At 38.3% G+C, this 15,630-nt stretch overlaps 1 protein-coding gene across 1 annotated transcript in view; it reads right to left on the bottom strand.

Annotated features, from left to right (window-relative positions):
* Window positions 1–15,630, bottom strand: part of tex264a (testis expressed 264, ER-phagy receptor a) — an 82,069-nt gene that overhangs the window by 51,766 nt on the left and 14,673 nt on the right. The window contains 1 exon segment of the mRNA XM_030134611.1: window positions 14,585–14,806. Coding sequence (XP_029990471.1) covers window positions 14,585–14,806 — 222 coding nt within the window.

Raw genomic sequence — 15,630 nt, 5'->3', positions numbered from 1 at the left:
GTGCGGCAGCAAGACTAGAATTTTGGAAACCAATCTACCAGAGATGTCCAAGGCCACAAAGTGGGTCAGATAGTTCAAAAAAATACCATAATGAGTCAAGAAAAAAAAAAAAAAAACTCATCTCGTACTGCTACTTCAAGTTCACAAGTGTATACTTTTACAATGAATCTAACAGGGGGATCTTTTTTAATATCCCTTTGTTTTATTTTGTTGTGATTTCCTTGAGGATTTCAATTAATCACACTGAAAGCATGATGACATTTACTTTCTTATAAAGGTTACAAGACTGGACCACAAGCTCAAAAGTAAAATGGATTGGGAAGCCATCTGGGACATAGAGAGGCAGAACACAGCGACAGGAAAGGTATTTGACAATTACTTTCACATACGACCACACAGCATCTATTAAGACCTTCCTCTGATGCTCTTTTATTGCTTTTAAGATGCCAGAGCAAAGCAGCAAGTGGGCATGAGCACTGGCTCTGATGAAAGGGCCACAGCACTGATAAGGACAAAACAGATGAGATACAACGGAAGGCAACGTCTTGTATAATAGTAACAACATTTATACTGTATTATTACTCAAGATATAATGTCAGTAGTTTCCCATTCAGTTTGGACAGTATGTTGCAGACACCTGCCTGGATCCTCTGCTCAAAGTCTGTTAGTCTCAAGATATATCATAGTCTGCGGATACACTGTGAACAGATTTATGTAAAGAATATTCTGTTTTTAATTTACTTTACTGAGTACATATTTGACTATTCAGTCAGTGGTTATTTAAATAAAAATGGTACAGTTATATTCATTGCATTGCACCATCCAAAAGATAATAAAAGATGCACCGGTGGATGATGAGGTGGAGGATTATGGGACTTTTCGACACCAATGAAAATCTTTCCGTCATAAGAGAAATTATGATTAAAGACAAGCTTTGCAGACATATTTTAAGTTTCATTCACATCGTGTAGTTGTAATGCTAATGCTAATAAAGAGGTTATGATGACACAGACCAAATGAAGCATTGGATAAAATGATAGGGTTGATATAAAATGATGGAAATGTTTGATATAAGGCATACTGACAAATCACAGATCCACACCTCTTCTCAATCACATCAAGATTATATAACCTCACCCCTATACGCCACTAAAGACCTTTTTAAAGTTACAAACCAAGAACAAAAAGAAAAAAACATTTGTAAGAAAATGGAAAAAGAACTTTAAAGCTTTATATTATCTTTCTGTTTAACCTTATAGTTTAATATTCCATGGTTGTTTGGATATGTTTGTTCCAACAGTTTTTCTTGAGTTAAATTCCCATCAGTATAAACAAAGATAAAGGACACTTTAAATTAGCAAGCCTAATAGTGTTGACATTTAATGTGTGTTGATGTTCATTCATTCATTCATCCATTCATTCATTATCTGAACCCGCTTTATCCTCACAAGGGTTGCTGGAGCCTTTCCCAGCTTGTATGTTGTGTAAATTACATTTACTTTCTGACTTTGTGCATTTTGCTTATTTTTAAAGAACAATCATCTATGTATCTGGTCACTACCTGAACTGAACAGTAAACCCTTGAGAGTAGCTTTGGAATCCTGAATGTGCATAAAATCTTTAATGCTTCAAGTAATGCAACCTTCACAAGTGAAATTTTTTCATATGTGGATATATAGCTATATATTTGTATATATAACTATATATCTACAATTGTACACTCAACTAAATGTATGTATCTTTATAAAGTGCTCAGTAATCTGGAAAAAATAAATACATTAAAAAATAATATTTACAACACTGTAAATCAATGCTGAATTCAGATTTGCTAAATGCTTTAAAACAATGGTCAGTCATTATGCAATATTTTCACCACTTTCTCAGACAGACATATGTGTATAAAAGGAGGCATGAACCACACTATCAGTGCTGAGGGAGCATCATTTACACAGCATCCAGCACAGCGTTACCAGAATAGTACCACTTCTGCAGCATAAACACAGCATGCCCCGTCTCCTTCCATATTACTCTTTTGGCCTGGTTTGGGTGAGGAAGTGCCCAAAGGCCAGTGCATGTCTGGCTACTTTACATAAGCCCAGCATCTTAGTGTGCATCCACTGGAAAACAAACTCACAAACACACGGAAGTAGATGTACGCAGCATGACACAAGCTTTAAAATCATGAGACAGAAAAGGCTAAATCTGTAATACATTTTAGGAAATGTCAACAGCTGATCTGTTTAGACACCTCTGCTCCTGTTTCTCTCCTGTATCTGCACAGCCAGAGGGTTGTGGATTAGTTGCCATATGTTCCACCTGAAGGGGTCTTTTTCAGTAATCTGGAATGTGTTTAATATTTGTTCACCCACAGTGGCAAGACCATGTGGCCTTTTCACTGCAGAACAGCCATGGAGCGTGATAGAGGCAGCGGATCCCTTTGACCCGGAGGTCTGAGCTACATCTGAGATGGAGATTAAGGTTTGACCATCAGTTGTGGACAAATATAGGGACCTTTGATTGAAGTGAATCTGGACGGTGGAGCTGACTTGAGGAGGGTTGAAAATACAATTCACCGGTGAGCTAGATTTCATCCTCTCCTCACCAGAAGGGCTGTGTTAGATGATGGGATGATACTGCACCGCACATACATGTACAAGAGTCATTCTGTAAGGCTGCCATGAACTCTGAGCCTAAGGACGAAATACAGCAAACAGCTAGCATCTCAAAACATCCACAGCACTGCTGTTTTTTCCTCATTCAATTAGTGAAATTCTCCTGAAAAAATAATAATGTGGAAAAATAAACACATACTCAACTGGAACATCAGTGGACAAAGGTGATAGATATCACAAATATTAATAATAAATCAATAAATTTCTTTTATATCTAGAGTCAAAAAAAAAAAATCTGCATTAGCATGCTAGATTTAAAAAAATATTCCCAAGGCACACAGTAGGATTTGTGTAAAAATAAAAATAAATTTTTTTTATTATTTTTTTTTTTTTTACACAAATCCTACAGTGTGCCTTGGGAATATTTTTGGAAATCTAGCATGCTAATGCAGATTTTTTTTTTACTCTAAATAGCCAGACACACCACAAGTTTCCAAAGAGCACCTGTGGATAATCATCAAGAAGAAGACCCAGCGGCATTTCAACTCTGTTGGATTAGATTTCTTTTATATCATTGCTTTTCTTATAGAGCAAATGTTTTCCTATAAGCATCTGTCAGAAATAGCTTTACTTTTTACATCCATACAGTATGCGCATCAACAACATCAACTTAAGTGACAATCTGAAATTATACACACAGCTCACAAGTACTCATTCTCTGCATGCAACCTGAAACCATAGTTACTTATCATAAATGCTAGACCTTTTGAGGTTTTCATCTTAAAATTTGAGAGTGATATAAACTCAGGACAGGTTCAAATACTGAAGGCTTTCCAGCTGATTACACCTGCGAATATACAGCTGTGAAGGACTTCTCCAATCCACACAGAGCGGAGAGTCAAAGTACACCTTTCACCTTGAATATTGGTTCAGAAAGAATTTGCATAGTTCTGTGTAGTATGTCACACTTTAAACAGCTACAAACTCAGAAAAAGAATTACAATTCCAAGTCAGCTCTACCAACTTGGCTCCGCTTACTTCCGTTTGGCAGAGTAACAGTGTAGAGCTCATACATGACCAACAAAAAAACCAGACCGGGCACGATTATTTTTAGGAAACACAGTTGGATACTCAGCTTGGGTCACAAAAGATGCCGCTAGTGATGCTCTTTTGTGTCTCCTCACTCTGCCCTTTGAGATGTCCACTGAGAAGTCTGCACATTTTCAACCTGAGTTTACTGTATTAAGGACCTCCTACAAGGATGATGATACTGAGATCGGCCTAATCTTCACAAACCCACTCTTCCACAGACTGCTGCTTCAAACAGACAATTTAAACTGAGCCCAAAGTTCCTACAGTGAATTGCTTCTTAAAGGCCATGAACTTCTGTTTAAAGGCCAAGATGTCCTTGCCGACTTAGCTGGATGTAATAAGCTGAAATCAAGTCAATAAACCTCACACAGCTATCTGATGAACAAGGTACTCGACACACACAAAAGGGATTTTGTGTGCGTGTGTTTGTGTGTGCTTCCTAAAAGGGATTGCTCGTCCAGATGGGCGATAACCAGATACCATGTGGATGCACAGAGCTTCTGAAGCCCAGCCTCCACGCTAACACTCTTAAGCCCTCGCACTTACAATCACAGTGAAGACAGGCCCTGACACACACTGAGGCTATCATCAGGTCCCTTTGAACCAGTGGTTCCCAATCTTTTTTTAGCTCAAACCCCAAAAAGTTAAGGTTAAAATGTTTACTCGCTACATTATCTTCATAGGCAAATTTGGTCTCAGTGTTTTACTCATCCTACTACACACACACTTTAGCATTAGCAATTAGCATTAGCACACAGCACACATTAGGGGCAGTAAAAACTGACAAGTGGATTAACAAATGCAGTGGTGGAAAAAAGTCCTTCTGCATGTACATTGTTCCATCGACGTCAAAACTGGATATTTTAGCCCCTTGAAACACATCTATTGCATGACGTGTTGAAATTCTCAAGAATTTAGTTTTGTTATTTTTTTGTTGACAATAAACAAAATAATCCTTTGTATTTGTTGATTGCATTTGCATTTGTTTGCACCTTTTGAGACACAAAAAAGACTTTTCCACAAATATTTCATTAGTACCTGTTTTTAATAGTGGGGAAAACTGGAAGACCTGGGGGGAACTTGCATGGCAAGAACAGGTCAATTCAACACAGAAAAACTCAGGTTTGAGTGAGAATGGAACCCAGAACCTTCTAGTTGTAAGGTGCAAATGCTATCCACGACACTGCTCAAAATACATTCAGTGTCCCAGATCAATACTTGCAAAATCATATTGAACATTGCATCTTTATAATAGTTTTGTTGTTGCATCACTTACATAATTTTTGGTGGGTTGTTTTTTTTTTTTTTTCATCCTTTACAACGGAGACATGTCCTCTCCATGAAACACATGGCTTTGATATGGTCAACATTTATCAACTTTTCAAGAAAACACTTTCTTTTTCACACGTCATACTATTCTTGTGCATTTTTCTCTGACAGTTAGTAACCTAGAAAAAACTCCTCTGCAACCTGTTTCATAACTTAAAAAGACTAAAATCCTAAATCAAGGGAATTGTGTAACCAGCTGTGTTACACATGGATTTAATTACAGCCACAGATAAAAAAAAAAGCAATTAACAGCAGTTAAATTCTGTCAACAAAATATAACAGATTTTCAAGAATATGTCAAAATCTTCACACATCCTCATCAATACAAAACATCAGTTCAAAGCATTTACCATTTTGTGTTAAACAACACAAATACTTCATGCCTTAGATGAATATTGCTATAGCAACCATCATTACTGCATCAATACAGGTGAGACAGAATGGGTCAGAAAAATGTGAGAGGCTGATTTTACCCAATGTCGAAAAGGAATAGTGTGCACCCAGTACAAAGCACAGACAGACCCACATGTCGCAAACACAACAGTAAAAACATGTCCGAGTGCTCAGAAGAGTCTAATTGGCAGCATGGTGCGTTATGCCCAGCTGGAGTTTCAGAAGGAAGAGAATCCCAGAGCCAGAGTGAAACAGGAATCAATAACACCTCACACACCTCCTCCTGCTGTCAACCTCACTTATTGCATCGACTGGACGGTCACTAAGAATAGGAGGCTCACGCCAGTGCTACAAAACCAGCAGCAGTATATCAGCCCAGGAGCGCTTAAATGTTTAACATGGTCTTCAAAGGGAGAAGTAAATCACATTGTCTGTACGCTACAGTAAACAGAGAATGGCTAACTTAGCAGGAAGACTGGACACAGGGAGAATTTAAAAGGCTTAAAACTTTTCCTGCCAAAAAGGGGTGGGTGGACCATATGAGGGTTTTTGTTTGTTTTGTTTTTTTGTTTATCCTCAGAAATGAGATCCTTCTTATCAACTCAAATGCACTGCAGAACATAGACAGGATAGAGCCAATGGATTTTTCTACTTGCTAAATTAAAACAATATTACATTTAAAATAGTACTATTTTTTTCTGGAATTACTATTGTAGCCCTTTCAACAAGTTAATCCAACCTTTAATGTCCTCAGAATGTGCAACTTTCACATAGTTTACTCTACCATGTTTGCATATCTCTGTCAAACTGATAGAGGCCCTGTCCATATGAAAATGATTTGGATTATATCCGTAAAAGTTTTGTTTCGGATAGGCCTTTCATCCACACGAAACTGGCGTTTTCAGTCACTGAAACCGCAACTTTTTTAAACCAGGTCCCAGAGTGCATAAATTTGAAAACTTCAGTTTTGCGTCTTCATCTGTACAACCAAACCGCAACTTTTCTAAGATGATGATGTCATAGCCTCAATTCTCTAACCTTTCAGCCCGGATGTAAGACGCCACTTCACAACAACAAAAACAAGAACAACAAGAACAACAACAACGGCGGACTACAGAGTAGTGCTCATCCTACAACAACTATTGAGCTTATTGGAAATATTGAATCAAAATCTTCGCTTACTCTTTCATTACAATAAAGAAAATGAAGAAAAGAATGAGCAACAAGCAACCATAGCTAACAATATTCACTACATGCTCTTGGATCTACCACGGAGAGGGGCAACCAGGAGGTAATATTGGATCAGACCTTGTAGAACCAAGAAAGCTTTATGCACATACTCCACATCTTCCTCTTCATTTTTTGCTAGAGCATTACAACGCCACATACAGGCAAGGCATTTGTACTACGTTGTTTTCAATTGTTTCATGTGGACGCAGATATTTCCTGAAACGACTCCATGTTTACAGAGCACTTTTTTGAAAATGACAAAGAAAAAGATCAGATAGAAAAAGATGCGGTTAGTGTCTGTAGCTTTTAATGCAAATTAGCTATTACTTTCTTTTTTCTGCCACTGCCATGAAACTCATCAGTCCTGGCAAATCATGCCAGGGTGTCAGGTTGTTCTGGTGGTTTGGTAGGTCATGGAGGACTGAAGTGTTGTGACTGTATGGTGTACATCACAAACATACAGGCTTCCAAACAGCTCTGAAAGCTTTTGAAAAGATTTAGATAGGGTTTTTTTTTTGTCTCAAACAACTATGACATGTTGTAAATTGTTAAAAGAAATGAAAACCATAATGTTCACCATACACCATTTAAACCAGTGTCTAGGTTTGTTAAGTAAATAATGACTTTCAATTGCAATGAACAATAGATTAGAAAAGTTGCTTAAAATATCAATAAGAATATCAACTGTTGTTTAAATGTTTAAAAGGGCATCCCAGTATGTACTTCTTAATTTGTGACACTCAATCAAATATTTGCTTAGCAACTTTCTGCCAACAGCCCAAACAGTTATTTTTCCAGTTCTACTGGATTGTTGATGTAGCACAGATTTACAAATTATCTTTTGAAGGGAAACAGGAAATGACAGAATATGGTTAACTGTAATATTGATAGTGAGAGGAACATCAGATCGCCTACCCCCTACCTGTCAAACTGCAAAACTATTACTATCACAAAACAGACAGAGTGACGTGCTGAACCTCTTTCTCCCTTGTGTAAGATGCATGAAAATGAACCTGATAAAATTAAGCTAATTATCAAAAACAGAAAATAAGTAGAATGTCTTGAAAAAAGTAGGACATTTATATAAGATCCCTGGAAGATCACAGTGTGTAAACAACACTTTTGCACTCTATAACCCTCTGCTTATAAAGAAGAAAAGAGAAAAAAACAGTGATGAAACTGTCATCAGCGTCACTGGAGTCTAAATATAACCCTGTGCATCTACGGGCCGTGTTCCCTCCATAAGCTGTCAAATGGCAGACTGAAGGAATAACAAGACCTATCGACTGTAAACACATAAGTACAGGTCAAAAGTCCAATAGATACCACCAGGCCTTTACTTTTACTGTTCTTCAGGTTATGATTTTTAAGGCCTCCCTAGAAGCAAGAACCTTGTGTTAACCAATAAAAATGTAATGGAGGGAACAATCCTGTGGAATGACAACATTAATAATGAAGAAGACTTGCTCTTACCACAGCCTACATTTTACAGCACACAAGCACGTATATACAGGGAGAGCAGACAGGCATGCATCCTCTGACTCAATTTTTCACCGAGCTCACAAGCAATCAGTCAGAGAGACACATGCTCGCTCACAAACTCACACATCACTTATTGACTCTCACTTTGCTTTCTGCACTTTGATGGCATCATAGCCACAACCCCTGCCACTCTGCACCATCCCACGCAGAAATCGCTGAACACAGATCAGCTAAGGGAGTCTGCTCCATGAGCCTTGGAGGCTTTAAAGATGTAGAAGGACTGAAGAGGATCAAAGCAGGTGCGATCCTGCCACACCCTCCTCCCCCCCCGCTTCCATGTCCCTCAGGGCTGGTTCTCAGAGCCTTATAAAGGAGCTGGGAGGGTCAGTGGAGAACTGTGTCAAACCTCACCATGAATGACATCGATAACGCATACAAAACAGTCACGCATTTTACTGTAGCCTGGCAGTAGGAAGCAGCAGCACTTCATAGGGGTGATTTAAAAGCAACACACTCTTCTGGATGTTTAATAATAACTACAAACTAATATAATATAGAGTACTAATTCTAATTTCCCCAAGTTGAGATACATTTCTATGCTTAATGTTTATGTTGAACAGCTCCTTCTGATCCAACAGACATCCTTAAAGTTATCTAAGGTAAGGAAACTTTACTGTTAAAACCATCTTCTACTACATAAATAACTATAACAACCCATCTCTTTAGCACTGCACAAAATATTTACTTCAAATCTATTTTAGAAGACTCGCCTTATAAGTCTACGCACATAAATGTTTTGTCATTTTTCTTTATGTTGAAATATTACTTGTTTGCTAGCTCTTGTTAACCCCCTTCAGTTGCTAAAAAACAACCTGCACCCATCCAAAATAATTAGATGGGGAAATCCTATTAACATACTGCATTATCACATTGTTCAGACAATGAAGCAGGTTGAAAAAACAGGAGGGAGGAAAAAGAATGACTGAACAATACCTCAAAATAATCCTGAAAAGATAATCAGACATCCTTGTGCTTAAACTAGAAGGCTTTTAGGAAGCTATACTATCAGAGGGATCCGTGAGCAGGGTGTCAACATGGTATAGAACAAAGCAAAAAATGAATTGTTATCTGCATAACAATTCAGTCCTCACACTGGTACCTGAGCTCTGCTCTGCCACCCCGACGACAAAGAAAGAGCTGTAATATAAAGCATGATATTCAGAAATGCTGCGATGTGAGGCGGTGAGTGGGAGGATTTCTTTTCACCTGCTTACACTGAAAAATAATTGGCTTTAAAGCCATCTAAAATGATTTAGGATTATAATTAATAAATGGCCTGTATGTAATTCTGTAGATGCCTCTTTAGCAAAGAAAGAGACAATAAGAGGCAGAATTAAACTGCAAAGGGTGTAAGAATTATAGCTGTTTTACAGGAGAGTCCTAATTCTCCATTCACCGACTGTCAGTCAACCAGCAGCATAATTTATCAGCTGCAAACAGTTGGTACAAGACACCAAGACAGACAGACAGACAGAGAGAGAAGATAAAATACATCAGGAATAGAGAACTTTCCCGAAACAAAGAATATTAGGAAAATTTAATGAGACTAAATCAGTTTGGTGAAAGTGTAGAAGGTCTGAGTGCACCTGAAAAGACACATTTACATTCACCATCTAACCACAGTGAAGGGCATCTCAGTTCTTGTTTACTCTGTGGATACAACTAAAATCAGCACAGTTCCACTGACTAGCCCCTAATCATACCATTGCATGAAATATAGATGCTGTGGACAAGCAAAACAAATTTTCTATATTTAATTCAACAAATAATAACATCAAAGAAGATGGTGAAGAGAAGCTGGTGAATAAACCATGAGCCGAATGGAGGTGAGGAATCAACACTAGGCAGCAGTAGCACATGAAGGTGCCACTTACTAAAAAGGTGAAAACAGATACAAGAGTTAGCTGGCTGTTACCAAAAATTAACACAAAACTCACTCTTAACTGAACAGAAGAGACATTTTTTAGTAATAACAGACACATACACCCTTTCTAAGATAAACTATCACTAAAAACACAATGTTATCTATGAATAAGGGAAAAATACAGCATTTCTAGAGCTTTAAAATACAAACACTTACTCCTATCACCTGCTTTTTACTGTTAAATATTATTCTATCGATCGGAGTTGAATGTTTCACAAACAGGTGCCTCAACCAGATTCAACCAGACTTTTCGCATTATCGGATCCAACCGACAAATAGGTGGTGATCAACTGTGAGCATGTACTGTGCAGTTTCATGCAGACAGGATTATAAACTTTTAGCTGAATGTTAGACAGTTACATAATAATAATGATAAAAAAAAAGCTGCTTCACTTTGAAGCTCAAAAAGTTGCCTATCCTCCCCTCGGGGTAACTTTGGTCCTGGTGTTTGCTGGTCCACAATGTGCTGTCCAGTGACCTAAGCTAAGGTTCATATCAGGCAGGGTGTTTTTAATAATTGCGGCCCACTGTGTTTTTCTGTTGAAGTCCCTACACAGACTTAAGAAATCCCCCAGGGTGCACTGCACACGCTCCACATAGTCCCATTACTAATTCACACTGTTGTTGTTTATACTTGTACTAGCAGTAAATTCTTGCTCAACATTTCCTGAAACTAAACATGGAAAAAACTGAAAATTGCACTTAAATGCTGATACAGAGTTAAGTTTTGCAACTCTGCTTACTGTATTTTTGTGAGCAGAATCTGTGACTGTTTTGTCAGCACTGCTTGTGATTCCTCCTTCCCACATACCACATTTCTTCTATGTATGAACACAATGTGAGGGAGGATACAGAACAACCGGTAGAATATGCTTAAATTGTGCAAAATTGGGATACTCTAGATGATACAAACCAAAGATAATCTGTTTATTTTAATTGCTATAAGACCTGGCAGGCAAAAAACAAACAAACAAATAAAAAAAAAAAAAAGCGGTATGATATAGTGCAGAGGGAAATGACGGGGAAAAAATAATAATGTTTTTATGATGCTTTAAGCTTGATTCAGATAAAACGATTACTAAATGGACCGGAGCTATCAGCTTCTCATCTTGTTTCTGTTCACAGGGAGTTTTGTCTGAGGCAGCCACCAAAATAACACCAGTGATTGTTCGCTTTCATTCTTTTGGCCCTGAAAAGGTGCTTTCACAAAGATCAAACAGCGCTCGTCTAAATCCTTTTAATATAGTGTGACAGCTACTTCTTTATCCGTTCATTTTTTTCCACCATCTTTTACCGCCAGCCTTTTTAACTGTGAGATGATACAACCCCAAGCATCCTGTGCTCATACCCACTCACTCCTTCCTTCATTTGTGCTGACATGAGCTGCACACCACAAATACCATATTTCTTAAACATTCCACTGACACCACAAATTTCATAAGAAAATGTAAAAAGACAACTACAATTATACCACGTGTGTATTTGCCTGTTGTGCATGAGGGACATGAGGCAGTATGTACAGTATGATGTTGTAGATGGTGCTGCTGGACCAAATAGAGAGCGTTAAAGTGCAAAAGGCAGTTATGCACTTAAACTGCTCTTTGATAAGTGAACCATGATAGGAGGCCAGAGACTCTGAGAAAACAGACACTTTAACACTGAAAGGCCTGAATGGGGCCTGACACTGAGACCAGTGTGTCAGTCTGGCCTCTCCAGACTCACTAATATTGTTGGTTTTAATGGCCTGCATGAATTTAAGGTGTGTTTCTATTTAGTTGCAGAAATAATCAGGAACTCATCAGCAGACAAAGCAGAATCCACACTTGTGTAGAATAAAAAGCTACATCATAGAGTGTCTCCCGCACAAACCTACTCAATTAATCATACATACTATATATGTGCACATGTATTTCTGGCACATTCACTAAACTAAGCCTCTCTAAATGATGCTCCATTATTGATTAGCTCCGCTGAAGCTGTAGCAGAGTGCACTCACCTCTCCACAACTCACACTGGATGTTAGTAAGTTATTAGCCCATCCACTGTACAGGAGTAGCTCCTTAATAACCTGTCACAGCACTCGGATCGACTGATGGGAATGCAACATTTCTGCCTCATGGCAGACAAGTGTGAGCATGTAAAAACTGATTCTTACTCTACGGTGGCATCAGCTCCCTTGACAAGCTGCCCTGTATGCTGACACCTGCCATGATTATGTAATAGCAATAGCGTAAAAGGGAATACTACTAAATTTTAACACAGGGATCCCATGCCTTAAGACCATTTAGTCTGTGTCACTGCATATGTTAGAGTTTGCCTCACTTCCTAATGTAAAAAAGATGAGATTGGATGAAAAAGATGAGAAAATGACCAGACAGTTACAGTAAGGCTCTTTGAGGATTCGACCTTGGAAGTCAGGTCTGATGAAATAAATTGGGAATAGTACAGAGGCGGAGCTCATGTCATTTTTTTTCTGTTTCTGCAGTATATCCACAGATGTGCAGACAATGTTAACTTAATTATTTTAGTATGAAATGAAACTTAAAAATGCAATGGCTCTCTAGGCAACTTCAGAATAGCTTTTCTCAGAAGAGTCATATTGGTGATAGTGATGTGTATAAGGTATGTGTGCTAAGTTTTGACAGTGATTAGAAGTGTGTGTTTGACTGACAGAGGTCGGCACAGAGATCACCCCGTGGGAGACAGAGGCTGAGCCCAAAGACAACACAAGAGATGGGCTCTGACCCATCAGTGACCTTGGGATTTTGGCATCACTTATGACTCACAGCAGCAGGAAGCAGCATTATGTCTTCCATCTTAACATGCAATCTGTGGTAATTAAAAAATAAATAAATTGCTTAATTAATTTTAAAAAATACCAACAACATAAAATAAGCTTGATGGCTGTTGTACTGCCACTAGCTTCATCTTAGTGAACACCAAACATAAATGTTCCTGATAGGAAGCCAGTGAGGAATCATTCCTTGTCAGTGTTCTAGCGACTCCTGTGGGTTGGTAAGGCTGCCTGCCATGGGTGCGATCGCAGTCTGAGAACCCTGGGGCAGATGAAAAGAAGCAACTGGTGAGACTGTTTTCCACAAAGCACAGGAGTCTCCAATGATAAGGACTGGGGACACAGCCAATTCACATTGAAGGTCAAAGGACATGGCTCATTTTTGTATTCAGGATGGTAACATTACGTATTGTATACTCCTTTCGTTGTGTTTTAAAAATGTGTCAATTCTAAAACACAATAACGGCATGAAGTGGATCCACCAAATGCAGAGCACTCTGGGACACAGCCAGAATAGAAGTCAACAATATAATCAACCAAGACCTTTTAAAAACAGTTTGCCTCTTCCAAAAGGCTATCTTTAGCATGGCTTTGATATGCTGACAGAGACACCTACAGCCAATGAAGAATGCCAGTTCAGGGTCCTTGCCTCCGTACTTTTCCTTTACTTAACACAACAGATGGACGCCTTGCCACATTAAAGTCTACGGCATAATGGTGCCTTTCTTGTGAACTCTACTAATTTCAGCATGCTGATGAGTCATTGGGATTGTGCAGGCACACCACACCTTTCTGATGAAACACTCAAAGGACAACCAAGTAAGAGAGGAATAGCAATACATTTCAGCAATCAAACATGAACCCTGTTGCCATGAAACAGTTTGGTGTTAACTACAACCTCTACTCCGAAGAATTAGAAATCTTTTTCCACCCACAAAATGTGATTGTAATAAAAATCCAACATTTTAGTTATTATGAAGAGGATCCTTAATGCCTCCTACTGTATGAGAAAACAAAAGCTTAAAATAAACAGATGGACGAACCTGCATGTGCACATACACATGCATTCACACACACAGAGAAGGGACATTAATCATGCAGTGGGATGCCCCAAAATGAATCCATGTGTGTAAATGTCATCAGTAAATGTCAATAGCTTTCTGAGGTCTGTCCTAAGGACATGGAGCCCAGCATATGGGCTACAGGATTCAAACGTACCTTCATTTCCTACTACTTCATCTATTCTTAATCTGCTTTAAAGACCTCATCTGCTCATGTGATGAATTAAACAACACATGAATGAGGGGCTTTGAGAAGTAGGAAGCAGAAAAGAGGACAGTTGTGATCACAGGATGCTTTCCATATATAGCAATAAAAGAACACGAGGAAAAAAGGAAAAAGAGAAGTCTCTTCTTACTTTTTAATGATTACATTCACTGTACTCTGAGGAAACGGGGCATGAAAGAAGTCATTTTACAGAGATGAATTTTGCGTCCTTTCAACATAATTAACAGTAAACATATTAGATTGCACCACTGCAGTTTTAAAAGCCCTAACAACTTTTTCACGATACTCCAGGGCATTATTCTGTCCTCTATAAATGTTACAAATTGTGATGGAAGTTATAAAAAAACAACAACAATAGAACAATAGTGTCAGTGACATTACCTCAATGTAGGACGCAAGCCGGGGGTAGACTCTATATGGTCCGAGCACATGGGATAGAGGAGTGGTGCAGGGGAAGCTGGTGGTCACGGCATGGCTCACTTCAGGCAGAGAAAACACCTTGAAGCCAAACTTCTCATACAGCTTCTGCAGTTCTTCATCTGGCTTTTCTTCCCCCTCACTGAGGACACTGCCCACAACATAACGGCATTTCTCAGCTGGCCTCTGAAAGAAGAAAAAAAAGCATGTAAATCAACATGTTCTGCTGCTAATAAGTATATATTACCCTCAATAAAAGTTGTATTGTCATAGTCATAGTTCACAAAAGGTTCAGTGTGTTATCAATAGTTATATCTATTCATGAAATAAGTAGGTTAAGACCCTTGGAAGAGTCAGTATTTACTTTTTTCTGTTTTGGTCTGTTTGGTTAAGGAGATATTAACTCTAGTATTAATTCAAACATTGCATGTAGCAGTAATGTTGGGTCCATGGAAGTATATTAATAAAGGGCTCATTCTAAGGCAACAAAAACACAACAGGTCTTATTTTAACACTCAAGAAAATTAATTCTAACATCTTTTAGCAGTCTAGAGATATATAGCCGCACTTCTCTCATACACAATTTTCATCAAATAAACCTAATTATTTTCTTGCGTCTTCCTGATGACACTGACTGAAGTCTCAAAATTGCCAAAAAAAAAAAGAAAAAAGAGATTCAATAATATGAGGTGAAATTACACAAAAACATTATATCTTGATCAAAACTCATCTAGACGGTGAGCAAAATTTACCAAGTTTGCCCTTGAAAGATCAAATGTATTGGTGGGAGCTGAAAACAAAGCAAAGCATAGAAGAGAATCCCTTGGTATGAAACTGACGGCAGCACTGTAATCCTCACAAACTGTTATTGTCATTTTCCATCTCCAGGAAACATTAGAGCGCAGAGGAAAACTGACTGATATAATAATGATGTAATAATGGTTATATCAATAACTACACACCAACACTACACAATTAAAAGCTACATCTGACTTTGGAAGCCTGCAGAT

This window comes from Sphaeramia orbicularis, chromosome 5 (genome assembly GCF_902148855.1).
Source record: "Sphaeramia orbicularis chromosome 5, fSphaOr1.1, whole genome shotgun sequence".
Taxonomy (NCBI): Eukaryota; Metazoa; Chordata; class Actinopteri; order Kurtiformes; family Apogonidae; genus Sphaeramia; species Sphaeramia orbicularis.
The sequence above is the reverse complement of the archived record's forward strand: the minus strand, read 5'-3'. Positions and strand labels throughout refer to the sequence as shown.